Source organism: Lepidochelys kempii, chromosome 1, assembly GCF_965140285.1.
Source record: "Lepidochelys kempii isolate rLepKem1 chromosome 1, rLepKem1.hap1, whole genome shotgun sequence".
In the NCBI taxonomy this organism is placed as follows: domain Eukaryota; kingdom Metazoa; phylum Chordata; order Testudines; family Cheloniidae; genus Lepidochelys; species Lepidochelys kempii.
The window spans coordinates 216,116,304-216,134,556 of NC_136380.1; the positions used below are offsets into that span (position 1 = coordinate 216,116,304).

The following is an 18,253-nucleotide window of genomic DNA, read 5'->3' on the forward strand; positions in this document are numbered from 1 at the left end:
TTTATTGGGAAAATGTTGTTTGGAAACGTCTTTCCCCCCAAAAGACTCCCAAACCTTGCACCCCACTTCCTGGGGAAGGTTTGGTAAAAATCCTCACCAATTTGCATAGGTGACCACAGACCCAAACCCTTGGATCTTAGAACAATGAAAAAGCATTCAGTTCTTGAAAAGAACCATTTTAATAGAAGAAACAGTAAAAAGAATCACCTCTGTAAAATCAGGATGGTAAATACCTTACAGGGTAATTAGATTCAAAACATAGAGAATCCCTCTAGGTAAAACCTTAAGTTACAAAAAAGACACACAGACAGGAATAGTCATTTTATTCAGCACAACTTAATTTCTCAGCCATTTAAAGAAATCATAATCTAACACATATCTAGCTAGATTACTTACTAAGTTCTAAGACTCCATTTCTGTTCTGTCCCTGGCAAAAGCATCACAGAGACAGACACAGACCCTTTGTTTTTCTCCCTCCTCCTATTTTGGTCAGGTGCCAGCGAGGTTATCCTAGCTTCTTAACCCTTTACAGGTGAGAGGATTTTTCCTCTGGCCAGGAGGGATTTTAAAGGTGTTTACCCTTCCCTTTATATTTATGACAAGCCCCCTGCCTTGAGCTGCTCAGGGCAGGGGGATGGGAGCAACCCCATGACCCCAGCCCACCCCCACAGCCCCCTGAGCTCTGCCCTGACTCCTACACCCTACTCACACCTACCCAGCCCCCTTCCCTGACTCCTGCAGCCCCTCACACCCCACCAGCCCTGACTCCTGAACCCCCCCCACAAACCCTCTACTCTGACTCCTGCACCCCACACACCCAGCCCTGGCTTCTGCACCCCACACACCTACCCAGCCCCTCCCAGCCCTCTGCACTGTCTCCTGCACCCCCCCACACACAGATACTCTGCCCTGACTCCTGCACCCCCCACACATCCCCACCCCCACCCTGAGCACCAACCTGGAGATCCTGCACCCTCCCCCCCACATACTCACCTGCACCCCTCACACCGAATGGAAGCTGCCCCAGGTAAGCGCTCCCCACCCCAACTTCCTGCCCCAACCCTGAGCCCCCTCCCTCATTCTAGCTCCTGTTCAGACCCTGCACCCCAAACTGCAGCCTTCTCCTACACTCCTGCACCCCCAGCCCTGTGCTTGGTGCACCCCCACCCTCAGCTTGGTGCAGAGGAAGATGAAGAAAAAGGGCTAGAACCAGGGTGAACTCTGTGCAGTTTACCCCCGGCCCCTCTTCAGCTCTAAGGACCAACCCTAGTTCCTATCCCACTTTGCTTTTACCTTCAGCCCCTGCTTTCCTCCAGTCAACAGGGACTAATCCTCCCTGCATGCCCTGCTGTGCTCATATTGCCCTGGCCCCTGCCTTGCTCCAGCTGGGGACCAATCCTTCCCCCCGACACACCATGCCCAACTGTCAGGGTGGATAAAAATCAATGACTTTAAAAAAAATCAAATAATCAGATTTTTTAAATTTAAAGTGGATTTTTGAGGGAAAAAATACCTAAAGCTAGTTTTAATTAAGGTACACTACATCTCATCATGGAATAAGGATTATAAATTTTAATTAATAGAGTCATAGACTATAAGGGTTGGAAAGGACCTCAGGAAGTCATCTAGTCCAACCTGCTGCTCAAAGCAGCACCAATCCCCAATTTTTGCCCCAGATCCCTGAATGGCCTTCTCAAGGATTAAACTCACAACCCTGGGTTTAGCAGGCTAATGCTCAAACCACTGAGCTCTCCCTCCCCCCATAATTCTATAGTATGAGACAATATATTCGTGTAATGTTTAAGAAAAGTTTTGTAAATGAGTTCTAATAGTTCATGGATTAGGGACCCAATCTTATGGGGTTCCACAGGCTTCTGTATAGATTATTTAGGTTAATTTTTCTATCTACCCAATGGGACTCAGTGCTCAGCTTAGAAGATACCATCAGAGATGCTGAGTTTTGCACTTCTCAAACTGTGGATTTGTGTCTCCAGAGGGAACATACCAGTTAACAGCAAAAATGTTTTAACTAAATACATAAATAATATATAGAGGTGAGAAATAACAGACCTCAACTCTATTGTCCCTCTGCAAATTTGTGTACACAGCGTCAATCCCTTACCTCTCTTTAAAAGTGAAAAGTTTCAAAAAGTTCAATGAATAGAAGATTGTTGGGGGCGGAATAGATCTGGACAAGCAAAAGAAGTCTGGAGATAAAGATGAGAAGTGAGGGACATCTGCCTTTTTGTTAAACTATTCTGTTTCTTGTTGAAGAAAAATATCCAGAATACTTACTTAACGTTGTTGTTTTAGTTAAATAAAACAATTTAAATATCTGTCTGGTGATGTTCTCCTCCTAATACAACCTGGCAAGAAAATCCTCTAAATATTAATGATTAACCTGTTGAATTGGAGATAGTTCACCTCCCAATAACTTCATAAATATCTGCTTCAGTTACCTTTGGGAAATGACATACCAAACACTCATTCGTTTTGTAATATACCTGTAAAACTAATCTGAAAAGTTTTCAAAATAAATCACAGTTTAAAAATGTATAGTGTGTAGCTTCTAAAAATGAAACCTACATCTATCTCTCAGTTGTGAAGAATATGTACTAAGGTTATAACAACCAACAAGAATGCACTTTTATGTAGAAAACCATGACTATATTGAGTCTTCCTGACTAGTGATTTAAATCAAATCCACCCTCCCCGCTGTGCTCTTGCCCCTGGCCTCTTCATTCCCCAAGGGCGCCCACAAATATGTTTGGGGCCGGGCCCACAAAAAGTTAATCCAGTCCTGGGTCAGTTGCTAGATATTGTAGAACTCAGCCAGGATGCTTATTTACCTCTGTATGTTTTTGCTTCCAGTACATCCCCTTTCTGTTACCCTCAGGGAGTGGACATGATCATACTGTAACCAAAACCCAGTAGGGCTGTTTTAATCTCCTGCAGACTTCTGCCATTTCCTTGCTCTTTCATTAGTGACACTGCTACAGTTGTCTGACTATTTTGGTGGAGGGGTGTTGTAGGGTTCCCTGGATTGTTGGAAGTGGGTGGATCTGGCTATGTTATCTCACATCAGAGATTCATATTTGACTTTCACAGCTTAGAAGGGACCATTATGATCATCTCATCTGAGCTCCTGAATAACACACATTTCACACAGGAATTCCTACATCAAGCCCCTAAAGCGTATCTTTTCGAAAGAGAACCAGGACAGATAGTTGCATTTTTTCCAATTGGAATATTTTTCCATCAGAAAATGCTGATTCCACAAAATCAAAACATTCTGTCGGAAGTATAGATTTCCTGAACATTTCTGAGAGGAAATTATTAAAAAGTTTCATTTTGACTTTATCTTTTTGACTTTCAAATTGTACCATAGCACCCACACATCGCATCCACAGTCACATCCATATGCCGAACACAATCCTTTACCACACATCATTCACACCCCACACAGCACATATACAACGTACAACTCCAGCGCATCACTCCCCGCCATAATATACACACCATCACATGTAATACCCAACCACCACACACTCTGTACAAATCACATAACACACCACCACGTGGATACCATCACACACTGCCATGATGTGCCACACCCACAATGCACCATGCAACATAAGAGTCAAAATGGTACAAAGATGCCTTCTTTGAACAAAGGTGAGCAAATCTAACCTTATCTAAACAAAGCATTTCAACCTTCGCTTAGACTATCATGTTTCATGGAAGGTCTCAGTCCTTATCTTCAAGCCACTTAGGCCCAGATCTGTAGAAGTATTTAAGCTCCATTGAAATCAATGGACATTAGGGGGTTTAAATGCCTCTGAGGATCTGAGTCTTTAGCATTTGGGCCTTTGACAAATGAAAGATTCCTTCCTATTCCAGGACTGCATTGATCAGCGCTGTCCCTCAGGCACAGTGGAGCTGTCGCCAGCCAGGGGAAGCTCATTTGTTCAGGAGACAGTTTTCCTGGTGGTTGATCTGAGACTCTGGACCCAACTCCCACAGGATCACAAAATCACCTGAGCCCTCTTTCTGTTCCACTTGAAAGTGAGCGTCTGAAATCTGCCTTCAGTAGCATAAGCTCATAGCATGTCATAAAATAAACCTCCATAAGAATCCACATGCACTTTTTCCCTAGGGGGAAGGATGGAGAACGACCCACATGGGATGAAAGAAAATCATGTCACTTCATGCATCTCTATACGATGCTCTGATGCCACAGTGAAGGGCATAGTATCAGAATTTGTAGGGCAGAGAAGAGATTAGGGGCCTCTTGTCACTGTCTAGTCGTGTGTGTGTGTGCTCATTAAGATACCTGTAAATAACCTCCCATTTATCCTCCTGGATTTCAGAGGAAAGCCTAGAGTCTGGATTGGGGGTTAGGGCCCTCTCTGGAGTTAGGAATATTTTGTTGCTGGCTTTCTCACTGTTACCGCAACCCTGATAGAGCATTCACTTTCAGTGCAGTGCCCCATCCTAGAGCCTGCGATACCTGAGAAGTGATATTTTAGCATTACTACTTTTTGGTGATTCAGTTGTGAAGTTGCACTCCATAATGTTTTATGGAAATATGCTTATGAGTTTAAATATAATGTAACTGGAATATGCTTTATGCAAAAGGTCTCTTGTAAAGTATCATTACAAAGCTATATAAAATATATTTATCCAATCTGTATGCATAAATCATCATTGTATCTGAAGCTAGAAATATGAAGTATAACTCTGAGGCCCTATTGTAAATATGCAAAGTGTGGGCTATTAATGGTGGTTTAGAATCTTGATGGCTCCCATAGACTAGGACAATTGGTTGTAAATGATTTATTTACCTGCAAGTGTTCCTGGGAGCCAGCCAGGGAAGAATGGAGGCTGGGGTCTCACAGGACATGTGAGCATGTCACCTGACACTGGAATCCATCTTAAATCTGGTATTTTTCCATTTAGAAGGAGGGGTGGGGACCCAGAGAGACAAAAGATTCCAGTCTTGTGCCAAAGCTATAAAAGGGGGTGGAACAAAACAAAGGAGGCTGCCAGTCATGAGAACACCCCTGCTTTCCACCTAAAATGTCTCCTGGAACTAACAAGTCTGCACCAGGGGAAAGGATTGGGCCAGACTAGGAAGGAGTCTAGTTTGTGAAAGAAGCTTATTAGCATATAACTGAGGGTGAGATTTTACCTGTAATTGATTTCTAAATGTATTAGGCTTGGACTTGTGTGTTTTTGCTTTATTGTGCTTGGTAACTTACTTTGTTCTGTCTGTCATTACTTGAAACCACTGAAATCCTACTTTTTGTTCTTAATAAAATCACTTTTCTTTATTATTGAACCCAGAGTAAGTGATTAATACCTGGAGGAACAAACGACTGTGCATATCTCTCTATCAATGATATAGAGGGTGAACAATTTATGAGTTTACCCTGTATAAGCTTTATATAGAGTAACATGGATTTATTTGGGGTTTGGATCCCATTGGAAGCTGGGTGTCTGGGTGCTGGAGATAGGAGACCTGCTGAGCAGTTTTTGGTCAAAGTCTGCAGCTTTCGGGGCGTGGACCAGACCTGAGTCTGTATTGTAGCAGGCTAGCGTGTCTGGCTCAACTAGGCAGGGTTCTGGAGTCCCAAACTGGCAGGGAAAACGGGCTCAGAGGTAGTCTCAGCACGTCAGGTGACAGTCCCAAGGGGGTCTCTGTGACCGAACCCGTCACTTCAGTCTCCATCTCTCTCACTGTTGGTCCACATGGAGCCACCCAACACACCTCATGAGAGAAACATCAGCCCAGGGACAGATCTTCAAAAAGGGTTTAATAAGAAAAAGCAAAAATTCACAATGAAGAAGTGTTAGGGACAAAAAGCAGGGAAGTTCCAAACTGTCTGATCAATGGGAAATTAGAGGGGAAATCACAGCCCCTGTCTCAGTCAGACTTATTTCTTGCATCTAAACAAAACTGAAATCAAAAAGCTAATTGAAGCAGTTCCCAGGTAGGGATTGTCTCCAATACCCCGATGGGTCAATGAGCATTTGGGACAGGAAGAGTCTAACCATACAGCATTTACATCCTCACAGGATATTTGATCTCAACCCAGCCATTCTTATATTGATATCCCAGAGATGCCATCATCAATGTCATCATAACCCGGGTCATGAGGAGGTGGGGACAGGGCTTCCCTCTCAGCCCCAGAGGCCCCTTCACTTCTTAGCGTGTGCAGACTCCAGCCTGAAAATAGCAAGCAAGTCACATTACAGTCAATGTATTCATTCTCCACCCATGTGCACTCAAGTAATGGATGGGCAAAATAAAGCATGGGCTGTGAATCAGCCCCCACCCACAGTTCCTCTTAGTGGGCCTCTGACATGTTTAAACCATGATTTCTCTCTCTGTTCTTCAAAGAAAACATGTGGGAGCGGATTCTCTCTCTTCTGAGACCTCCCTGGTGCAGGAGAAGTGTGGGGATGGCAGTGAGCTGGTGACAACTCCCTGATAGGCCACTGGGAGCTGCTGTAACTCCTGACATCTGATATAGTCCCTAAGGGACCACACGCCAGCAGTCCCACTGAAGTCAGAGAGAGTATTCATGTGAGTAGACTGACAGATGGGATCTAGTATTTGTAGGATCAGGGACCTTATCTAGGAAATCTTCTCTCTGTCTTGATTTCAATCCATTTAACTCTGTTTATCAGAAGTCAAGGAGGGGACACAGATGAGAGGTCACCAATAACTGTATTTCAGTGCAGTGACAGTGAGCTCTAGTGGCCAGTAAAGGCTCTTCCCGGTGACTTCTCCACACTCCACTCACCTGTCTGTGAATCCCTGTTCCTGACACTTTCCCCATGGGCCCCCGTGACTTCCTGGGCACTCGGTCCAGAAGCAGGGTCGTCTTCAGGGTCAGAAATTTCTCTGGCATCATCATAACCGTCCCCTGGGTCATCTCCAGGCAGGGCAGAGACCTCTGAAATAATGATGGGAATTAATGGTAATGAGAAGAGGCTTTCCACTGAATAGAGAAATAAGCTACATGCCAGGTGTGGCAAAGGAGGAACTTGTGTGTATTATTTCTTATGAATGAATGCCACATACACCTCAGTTTAGCTGTTTGATATTATCCTGCCAGACTGCACAGGGAAAAACAAAGGAGGCCATTGGAGGGGAAGCAAACAGGAAACATAAAAATAACAAAGACGTGGCTCCTTAAGGCAACAATGAGGGAAACTGTTAATTGTGGAATGCCCTTGTCAAGGTTCCTTCCCCACTCTGAACTCTAGGGTACAGATGTGGGGACCTTCATGAAAACCTCCTAAGCTTACTTTTACCAGCTTAGGTTAAAACTTCCCCAAGGTACAAATTAATTTTACCCTTTGCCCTTGGAATTTCCACTGCCACCACCAAACTTTAACTGGGTTTACTGGGAAACGTAGTTTGGACACGTCTTTCCCCCAAAAAATCCTCCCAACCCTTGCACCCCACTTCCTGGGGAAGGTTTGGTAAGAATCCTCACCAATTTGCATAGGTGACCACAGACCCAAACCCTTGGATCTGAGAACAATGAAAAAGCATTCAGTTTTCTTACAAGAAGACTTTTAATAGAAGTAAAGGAATCACCTCTGTAAAATCAGGATGGTAGATACCTTACAGGGTAATTAGATTCAAAACATAGAGAATCCCTCTAGGCAAAACCTTAAGTTACAAAAAAGACACACAGACAGGAATAGTCATTCTATTCAGCACAACTCTTTTCTCCCTCCTCCCAGCTTTTGAAAGTATCTTGTCTCCTCATTGGTCATTTTGGTCAGGTGCCAGCGAGGTTACCTTTAGCTTCTTAACCCTTTACAGATGAGAGGATTTTTCCTCTGGCCAGGAGGGATTTTAAAGGGGTTTACCCTTCCCTTTATATTTATGACAGCCCTTGTCATACATTTAAAGGGAAGAGTAATCACCTTTCCGTATTCAGTGCTATAAAATCCCTCCTGGACAGAGGCAAAGTCCTTTTACCTGTAAAGGGTTAAGAAGGTCAGGTAACCTGGCTGGCACCTGACCCAAAATGACCAATGAGGGGGCAAGATACTTTCAAATCTGGACTGGGGGGAAAGGCTTTTGTCTGTCTGTGTGATACCTTTGCCGGGAACAGATCAAGGATGCAAGCTCTCTAACTCCTGTAAAGTTAGTTACTAATCTAGCTAGAAAATGTCTTGGGTTTTCTTTGGTTTGGCTTGTGAAATTCGCTGTGCTGGAGGAAATGTTTATTCTTGTTTTTGTGTCTTTTTGTAACTTAAGGTTTTGCCAAGAGGGATTCTCTATGTTTTGAATCTGACTGCCTGTAAGATTATCTTCCCACTCTGATCTTACAGAGTTGTTCTCTTATCTTTTTTTGTTCTTCTAATAAAGTTCTGGGTTTCTTCTAAGAATCTGATTGGGGTTTTTGGGTCTTAAAAATCCAAGGCTGGTTTGTGCTCATCTTGTTTATTCTCAAGCCTCCCCGGGAAAGGGGGTGTAAGGGCTTGGAGGGATATTTTGGGAAATAGGAACTCCAAGTGGTCCTTTCCCTGGTCTTTGTCTAAATCACTTGGTGGTGGCAGCATACTGTTCAAGGACAAGATGCAATTGGTGCCTTGGGAAAGCTTTTAACCTAAGCTGGTAAAAATAAGCTTCGGGGGTCTTTCATGTGGGTCCCCACATCTGTACCCTAGAGTTCAGAGTGGGGAGGGAACCCTGACAGCCCTTCGCTGGCTCCAGCCAGGCTACTTTGGGTTAATTCTTCCCAGCCCTGAGCTCAGGATCAAAGGGCAGACTAGGGAATGAAGGGGGTGGAGCAGCAGTAGCCAAGGGGTAATGTGGCTTCCAGGAGGCAGATTCATCATTGCTCACCTCGGCTGTCTGGAGTCTGGAGGACGTTCCTCAAGGCAGGCTCCTCCACATTATCGTAATCCAACTGAGACCCCCCTGGGGAAGCTCCCTCTGGAACAGCAAACATTACGGTCAGCTTCCCCTGAACACACCCATTTCCCCAGCAGGTTTTAGTTCCCCATTAAAGGCCTGTTGTTTTCGAGTTTGGGCTTTTCATCATAGAGTCTGCAGGGGAAGTCACAGGGTGACCCAGGGGAAAAGGGAGAGTCATGGACATTCTCTCAAACAATAATTGTGCCACCTTTATTTCCTCAAAAATAACTAAGGCCCAGCCCTGCCCCACAGCATCCAATACCAACTTTGTCATGCCCTTCAATGAGATCAGGATCTATGCTGGTATTGAGCTAACCCTGGACCTATTTCATAGATTCATAGATATTAAGGTCAGAAGGGACCATTATGATCATCTAGTCTGACCGCCTGCACAATGCAGGCCACAGAATCTCACCCATCCACTCCTGCAATAAACCTCTCACCCATGTCTGAGCTACTGAAGTCCTCAAATCGTGGTTTAAAGACTTCAAGGAGCACAGAATCCTCCAGCAAGTGACCAGTGCCCCATGCTGCAGAGGAAGGCGAAAAAACCTCCAGGGCCTCTTCCAATCTGACCTGAAGGAAAATTCCTTCCCGACCCCAAATATGGTGATCAGCTGAACCCTGAGCATATGGGCAAGATTCACCAGTCAGATACCCAGGAAAGAATTCTCTGTAGTAACTCAGATCCCACCTCATCTAACATCCCATCACAGGCTGTTGGGCGATAGTAGCTGCCAAACCAGAGCTGACCATTGTGAATTCAACTGAACTCTATAAAGACATGGTTTAAAGTCCTTACATTATATGGGCTGGATCGTGAATTCGGCTATATGCTCCTGTCGAGGAGGCAGGGGGCTAAGGTCATGGGGCATAGATCAGGGGTTGTACAGTGACACGTGTAAGCTGTGGAAGTCAGATTCTTTCATACAGTGTGAATATTTCTCTGCCCGGTTCCCTGCAGCTCCTCCCCTGGGAGAGAGCACACTCAACCACACACAGAAAGGGTCAGGATTTGTTCACATTTCCATCAAGAGCTGGACAGAAATCGTTTGTGTGTCTCTGTGTCCACCCCCATCCTTGTTACCTTGCTCTGATCCAGGATCATTTTCCCCCTCGCTGTCCCCGGTGTAATACTGCAGCTTTGTCACTGAGTCATCTGAATAGGAAACTGGAGAAAGGGTAAATGGGATGTTATCACAGTGAGAGCAGCGAAACTGGCTGATGGGCAATGTATCCGGGTCCTGGAGCAAGATTTATGGTCTCACTATATTGCTTCTTCAAGAGAAGATGCTGAATTCACAGCCACTGAGTGGTGAGAGGCTGACACAGACTTTCTAAGCTAAATATCAGTTTTTTTGTAGTAAATGAGGCTTTGGGGTGGATAATTCAGACTGGGAAGATGCTGGGAACAGCCATATTGACCTCATGAGGTGAGGCAGGAACTGAATGAGCCTTTTACCATGAGACCCCCTCCTGTGGGTTTCTTTCAAATCCTTCTCATGAACTGGGGAGCCTGTTTTGAGTCACACTCAGGGTGTAAGAATCTCTTTAGAGAGGAATGTTTATCTTCTCCTCCTGAATGTTGCTGCTTCATGGCCTAATCCAGCAGAAAATTATGGCTGAGGCTGCTGGTCCAGATCTCCTCAGCAACAGACATGACTTCCATTTTGTTCTGGAAGATACTCCCCCTCCCCCGACTTTTTGCCAGATAAGGCAACACCCCTCCCATGATCAGAGTCTGTGACCAACCCCCACCATTAGCAGAGAGGAGAATGTGCATCTCAGAAGTAGCCTCGGGGAGAAGCACTGACCATGCTCAGAGGGCCCCACAATGTGCTAAACTGAGAGCAGCATCTTCCCCCCTGATTGACATTCAGTCAAAATGACGAGAACAGTCACTTTCCTGACCCAAAACTAATTACCCCCTACGGCTGCAGGATGTACAGATGGGCCTGACTGTCCTCAGAATGGGGCTAGCAGAGTCTGCTAGGGAGGAAACTCATTCATCTCAGTCCAGTAACTGGCTGGTCTCTTCACAGACCCAGCATCTGCAGCCATCCATGACTCACAGGCTTGAAGGCTGCAGAGATTTAGCTCTAAGTCAGAGCTTTAGAAGGCAGAGTGCATTAGAGACTTTCTCCCTGTTAGGAATGACACACACAGACCTGAGCGATCAAACATTTCCTGCTTCTTTCTCATCAGGTTATAATCGATCTCCTCGTACACGGCCTCAGAGTAAGGGTCCAAGGATCTTCTGGAGCCTGAAAACAAAGGGCAGGGTTTGCACAGGCTCAGAGAAGCTAGGGATGGGAAACCCTATGAGATCATCCAGCCCCTGCCCCCCCCGACTCCAGTGCAGGACTGGTTCCTACAGCACATTCCCACTGCTCTCTCCAGTTTAGATTTCAGCATCCCAGGTGATGGGAACCATGTCCCTGTCATGTTTGTTCTATTGACTATTTTACGGTTATTAAGTTTATCTTAAGTTTCCATGGCATGCATCCGATGAAGTGAGCTGTAGCTCACGAAAGCTCATGCTCAAATAAATTGGTTTGTCTCTAAGGTGCCACAAGTACTCCTTTTCTTTTTAAGTTTATCTTGATATTCAACTTTAATGGTCCCTTCATAAATGTATCCTATTACTCCTACTACCACCCAAAATCGTTCCTCTCCTATCCTGGTGCTCACACCTATGGGCAAAATAGTACTTGCATATGTACTGCCTAGAGACTGTGGGGGGAATAATTAGCTAATATTTGTGCAGTGCTTTAAAAATGGAAAGTACGATCTACATATTTTTTAGGTGACGAATTTGAGGAACTGTCCCAGATTGAGGTGTCATGAGAAGAAGTTTTGGAACAAATTGATGAACTAAACAGTAATAGGTCACCAGGACCAGATGGTATTCACCCAAGAGCTCTGAAGGAACTCAAATGTGAAATTGCAGAACTACTAACTGTAGTCTGTGACCTATCATTTAAATCAGTTTCTGTACCAGAAGACTTGAGAATAGCTAATGTGATGCAAATTTTTTAAAAAGGCTCAAGAAGCAATCCCAGGATCCCAATCAAGGAGTGATTGCAGCATGCATAAACACATCTGAGCTGGCTTTGATCGAGCTAGTCACGTAGCTGTGTCAGCACACGCAGCAGCACAGGCTAACCTGCCGTGTACAGCCTCGCCTAGGAGCCTGGGTGCACGCTCCAGTGGCTAGCCCACGTCACAGCCATGCTGACGCAACTACACTGCTGTTGTTATGCCAGCTAGCTTTCACCGAGCTAGGTAAAAGCTAGCTTGGGTATTTCTACATGTGCTGTGATCACACCTCTCATTGCAGTGTAGATATGCCCTAAATGCCTAGTAGAACTGTCTGATCTCTTTGGCCATAATCACCCAAGCTCTTTTGCAGCATTTCTCCTTCCTCGTACCCTCCCTCCTGCTGTATCTCTCTATTCCGGATCTTTCCCTCACATGGATTTTCTTGTACTTTTCTAAATGGAATCTCAACGTGTTATTTTTTCTAAGAATACTTGAAGTCTCTTTGTATTATTTTCTCCAGTGAGGCGGAGTGACCTCCCTCCCCACTTTAGAGTGAGGGACCACTACACTCCCTCTGGTGGGTGGAGCCAAACCTGCCCTGCCCCCGTCGCCGGAATTACTAGGGCAGGACAGGAAGTATAAAGGGAGGGCCTTGCATCTCATTGGAGTGGGAGCTAGGGAAGGAGACAGAAGTCTCCAGCCTGCTGCAGAATTCTGGAGCTGGATCTGCACCGGGCAGCATCCTGTCCCCAAAGGAGACCGACCCTGGAGAGAAATTGCCGGCACTGCCATCAGCCAAGTACCCTGACGAGACCAAGGACCCAGGCACTATGGAACCCCTCAACCAGACGCTGGAAGGAAGTAGCCCAAGGAAACTGCACTTTGATCCCGTTACACTGTCAAAACCCGAGTCAACATGTTTTAGCTGGATCCCTGCTGACCCAGTGGCGGAACAGTCCGCCAGTGTTTGGGCCCAGGGCTGGGACGCAGTGGAGTAGGGTGCGCCAAGGTCCCCCCATCCCCTGCTGCCAACCCCATCCCTGGGGTGGCAGCCTACCCATGTTAGGCCAAGAGGTCTGCTGTCTGCCAGAGCCAGGTCATCAAAACTGTCTGTTTGGTGCTCTGCCCTGCCTGAGGGCCTGAATCCCTAGATTGTTTGGTGCTCCCTGCTCTTCCCCACCCAAGGAGCCAGAGCCCCAGACTGTGTCTTTGCTGGCTGCCTTTGCCAAGAGGCTTAGGCAAAGCCTGCTTCCCACTCTGCCCTGCCCAGAGGGCCACAGCTTCCCTTATCAACCATGAACTGCTGGCTGTCCCAGCCAGGATGCTGTGGACTAAAGACTGTTTATACTCCACCCCGCCTAGAACGCCAGGGTTCTAGACTCTTGATTGGCGGCAGCTCTGACAGGAGGCTGCGAACTCTAGACTTCTTACAGATCGGCCCAGCAAGTGGGACCCGAGCCTGAGTGCTGCTGCCTGACACAGTGAGAGGGTGTGGCCTCCCTCTCCACTTGAGAGCAAGGGACCACTGCATTTCCCCTTTGTATTATTTCTATGTCGTCCCCATTAGTTTCAACTCCTCCCAATGGATTGTCATCTGCAAGTGTCGCTGCTGTGCTGTTCATTTCCATGGCCAGATCATAGCTGAAGATATTAGAATCATAGAATCATAGAATATCAGGGTTGGAAGGGACCTCAGGAGGTCATCTAGTCCAACCCCCTGCTCAAAGCAGGACCAATCCCCAATTAAATCATCCCAGCCAGGGCTTTGTCAAGCCTGACCTTAAAATCTTCTAAAGAAGGAGATTCTACCACCTCCCTAGGTAACGCATTCCAGTGTTTCACCACCCTCCTAATGAAAAGATTTTTCCTAATATCCAACCTAACATATCATATTAGATATGATAGGACTTAAGATGGTCCCTGGATCCCCCACCTAGCTTTCCCTGACATGTACACCTTGTGCAGGTTACAGGGCTGCTACTAGCAGGCCAGACTTCTGTACCAGACACGCACTGGCTACAGAGCTTCCGTGCAAGAGAGGTACACACCAGATGTTTTCACCGTAAGCTACCATAATACTCCGACAAGTATGGCTGAAGTTAGTTTAAACAAGGTATATTACACACAGTGTCACCTAGTGGCTGAATAGTATAATACAGTTTAGCCTTCCACTACGTCTCCCCCTTTGAGTTCTACATTCCTACCATTTACAACATTTAAGTTATCATGGTATCTTTACAGTTTAGCACAGATCAGTCTATTAAGTGTCTCTTGTTAGTATATAGGTCTGTCTCTTAGCCTTGGATAAAATTTTGGGTTTGACTTTTGATACTTTTATATCCTCCTTACGAATATGTATGAACAAAGAATGAAAACACTGTGTGATGCTTCCAGATGGTGTTTATAGCACAATGAAAAGAAATAAGGAAAATAGTTAAAGTGTTGCTGGGTATGGTGGGAGTTTAATATACAAGTGTACACTTGAAGACTGCCTCAACCCTTATCTCAAGGCAAGGTCAAGCAACCACATGGGAGGGGCAAGGGGGGTGGTGGGCAAACATAAGAAACACTAAAAAGCCAGAGAAAAGGTGTTCCTGGCTGAAACATAACCTTACTCCTTACCCCACCCGTAGGGTACAAAAGAAGTGGTACCAAAGTCCCCATACTACGATCCTCCAAAACAGAACATGACCATAAATTGTAAGGGGTGGGACCAAGGGATATAATTAAACCTGCTAAGAAAAAGAAGGTAGGAAAAAGGACAGGAAAAACTCTGTGGCATACAGAGCTATGGATATGCTTGCCTGATTAACCCCACTAAACATTGCATTGCCTGCACTCGGACTATGGTCTTCTGCTTTCTGTTTGCGTGATAAGAACCAAGAGAGGGGTGAGGGAAAAAGCCCTAACATCTCTCAGTGGTACTAGTTTTCTAATTACCCAACCCAAACACGTAACAACTTGGTCATCTGGCTTTCCATCAGCAGCACCTGAGGCCTGTTCGGAATCTCTGAGTTTTCTTCCTCTTGTTCTCCATCTGCCATCTGTAGAGTTTGCTCTGTTGATTGTTCTTTCTGAGGTACACTATATATCTGTATGCTCCAGCATTTTATCTTGAGTTTATTTGTACTGGGTCTCCTTTCAAATATCCCTTTCAAGTTCTTCCGCTTTTCTCATGAGGCCCATCATGGCTGCCACACTGAGGTGGAGAACGCTGTTGGTCTTTGATCCTTTGATCACATGCACTCTGAATGAGAAGTTTTTCTCTTTGAAAGAGATTTCTGTGGTGAACTGTCCCATACAGTTCAGAATGCCTCTAGTGTTAGTCAGAGCTCTGGCAGGTAACTTCATCTCTGGGAGGGGTTGAAGGTGATTGTAAGGCCCTTCTGAGATGACTGTTACATCTGCTCCTAAGTCCATTTTAAAGTCCATAGTGTTTCTCTGAATGATCAGTTTCACTCTCCAGGCAGGCTCTGTATCTTCACACAGGATAGATCCAAGAAACAATAGCTCTTGATTGTCTGGAATGTGAATCAATTCCCTGACTGCGTTCATGTGGCAAACAACTGCAAAAAGTCCATGTTTCGTGCATTTAATATATCCTGAATGTTTGAGTGGAATTTGTTCCTCTTAGCCAGGGAGTTCTCCCTCTTTACCTCACCAATTTCATGGTATTAACTTGTTTCATTCAGGCTGCGTTTGTTAACAGCTTCTAAGCTAGTTTCTCATTTTTCAAGTTTGACAAGTTGCTCTAGGTTTTGCTGTCTCATGAGCTCAGATTGCTTTGCCGTTTGAATCGCAGTGTGTAGGGTGAAGTCTGTTTTGAATTGTAGGTCCTGTGAAGGATTTTTTTCTGTTAACCCAATAACCAGCCTCTCTCTGAAATTTTCATGTTTGCAGTTTCTGAATCACAGTTTTCAGCCAAGGCATGCAGAGCTCTTATAAACTATTCAGCATTTTCCCCTAGTCCTTCAATTCTCTGGTGAAAACATGCCCTTTCATAAACCACATTTCTCTGAGAGTACAGTAGAACCTCAGAATTACAAACACCTTGGAATGGAGGTTGTTCATAACTCTGAAACATTCATAACTCGGAACAAAATGTTACGGTTGTATTTTCAAAAGTTTACAACTGCACATTGACTTAATACACCTTTGAAACTTTACTATGCAGAAGAAAAATGCTGCTTTTAACCATCTTAATTTAAATGAAACAAACACAGAAACAGTTTCTTTACCTTGTCAAATCTTTTTTCAACCTTTCCCTTTCATTTTTTTAGTTATTTACATTTAAGACACTTCTGTACTGTATTTTCTTTCTTTCTTTTTTTTTTTTTTTTTGGTGTCTGGTGCTGCCTGGTTGCATACGTCCAGTTCCAAATGAGGTGTGTGGTTCACTGGTCAGTTCTGTAACTTTGAGGTTCCAGTGTATAAAGGACGCATCAAACAAAGCCAGAACCCTTTCATAGTCATCTTTGTGCCTGTCTTCAGGAAAATCAAAGGATTGAAAGAAATGCTCTGCTTGCTTCCAAACAGCACAAAGTAATCACCATACCTGTATAGCTTCAGTTTCTTATGGAGTTTTGTAGCAATCTGAAATCTTGCAAAATGCTGCTTCTAGTCTGTCAGTTGTGAAGGTCTGTCAAAGCTGAAGTTCTCTGGTCAACGAAGAGGGAGATGTTGATGAAATCCTGCAACCTGTGTTGCTTTTTTTTCCCCTGTCTGCATCCTTCATTGCTCCTCCTTCTGTCTGCAACTTCTGTTGCTCTCTTCCTTCTGTTTTTCTTCTCCTCTGGCACTGCTTAACTTGGGGCACCATGTCACATACACTTTGGACATGGTAGGTGGCAAGGCTGCTATAAGCAGGTCAGGCTTCTGTACCAGACATGGACTGGCTACAGAGCTTCCTTTCCGGAGAGATACTCAACAGATGTGTTCACAATAAGATCCCTTAATGCTCTGCCAGGCATGGCTGAGGTTCGCGAATGTAAGTTGTTACATGCAACACCACTTCGTGGCTGAACAGTATAATACAATTTAACCTTCCACTACACTGCCAACGCCCCACGCCCCTTAGGCACAGCTCCGCCTGCTATTTCAGAGGCATTTCACACAGTGACACCAAGCAGGACCCACCTCTGCGCTCTGCCCTGGCACTTCGCACCTGCGCCCCCAGGATGATTAAGACCAGGCAGAGCAGGGCTCCCAGGACAATGCAGATGACCACAGGCACCGTGATTCTTCCACTGTCGGTCGGAGGGCGGCGCGGGGGAGCTGGAAGGAAATGAACATGGAAGAGGGAGGGATTATCCTGTGAGAGTCCGGGGGGGCCCAGGGATCTCCCCAGTCACTCATTGCAGGGCAGCAGGGTAAGGGGCTGGGACACAGTCTGTGTGCCATGGGGGCAGCTCACAGGCTGCAGTTTAAATCATGGGCCCTGCCCTGACAGCTGGAGCCAGCAGACAGGAATTCTCTGGCTCAGCACAGCCTGCAGCTCCCACCCAGGTGTCATTCGCCCCTAGATTTCACAGGCCATGTGTAAGGGGACTGTTGGCCCCTTACTAAAACTCGGTGGGGGTGTTTCGGTTGGCTAGCTCCCAGGACCAGAAGGAAGGGGAAGGGTTGATAGGAAAGCAGGACCCTGAGACTGACAGTCCCCAGGAACAATGGGGAGAGGCCAATGCCCCAAGTCAGCCTGACTGACGGGGCGGGCAGGCTAATCAGGGAGTCAGGAGGACAAGGTGGGTGCTGTCCTCCCTGTGAGCTGGATTGCCTGGGTCAGACAGAGTGGGGCCGAGCTGCGGAGAGAGCAGGGGCCTGACTGAGCTGCGGAGCAGAGCCGCGCCAGATCCAGAGAGAACCAGAGCAGCAGCCCGGGGGGAGCAGGTCAGTGCTGGGAGCAGAGTCACAGGAGACCTGTGCTGGGAGCAGAGCTGCAGCAACCAGATCCGGAGGGGCCGGAAAAAGCAGCCCAGGGAGCTGGAGGCAGAGCAGCAGCAGCGCTGAGGCAGAGGGGAGCAGGAGCAGGAGCTGGGCCTGGAGCAGTCTGAAGCCAGGCGTGGTGAGGAGCTGAGGAGAGCGAGGGGGACCCTGGGCAGCGGGCCCAGAGCAGGGAGACGCCCCCAGCCAAGAGGCCTGGCAGGCCAGACTTGGAGGGGGATCGTAACCCCGACTGGGCGGGGGCGATGCTGGGAAGAAGGGTCCTGCCTCGTTCAGCCTGAAGGCGTGTGACCACCCCCAGAGCAAGTGTCCGACCCGCAGTAT

At 46.2% G+C, this 18,253-nt stretch overlaps 1 protein-coding gene across 1 annotated transcript in view; it reads right to left on the minus strand.

The window, feature by feature from the left end:
* Nucleotides 1–5,862: 5,862 nt before the first annotated feature.
* The window catches only part of LOC144930234 (scavenger receptor cysteine-rich type 1 protein M130-like), a 63,616-nt gene continuing 51,225 nt past the window's right edge, over nt 5,863–18,253 (minus strand). The window contains exons 11-16 of the mRNA XM_078851758.1: nt 17,126–17,263; nt 11,116–11,211; nt 10,035–10,106; nt 8,876–8,965; nt 6,810–6,962; nt 5,863–6,229 (exon numbers count right to left, since the gene is read on the minus strand). Coding sequence (XP_078707884.1) covers nt 6,105–6,229; nt 6,810–6,962; nt 8,876–8,965; nt 10,035–10,106; nt 11,116–11,211; nt 17,126–17,263 — 674 coding nt within the window. The 3' untranslated portion in view covers nt 5,863–6,104. The remainder of the gene's footprint in view (nt 6,230–6,809; nt 6,963–8,875; nt 8,966–10,034; nt 10,107–11,115; nt 11,212–17,125; nt 17,264–18,253) is intronic.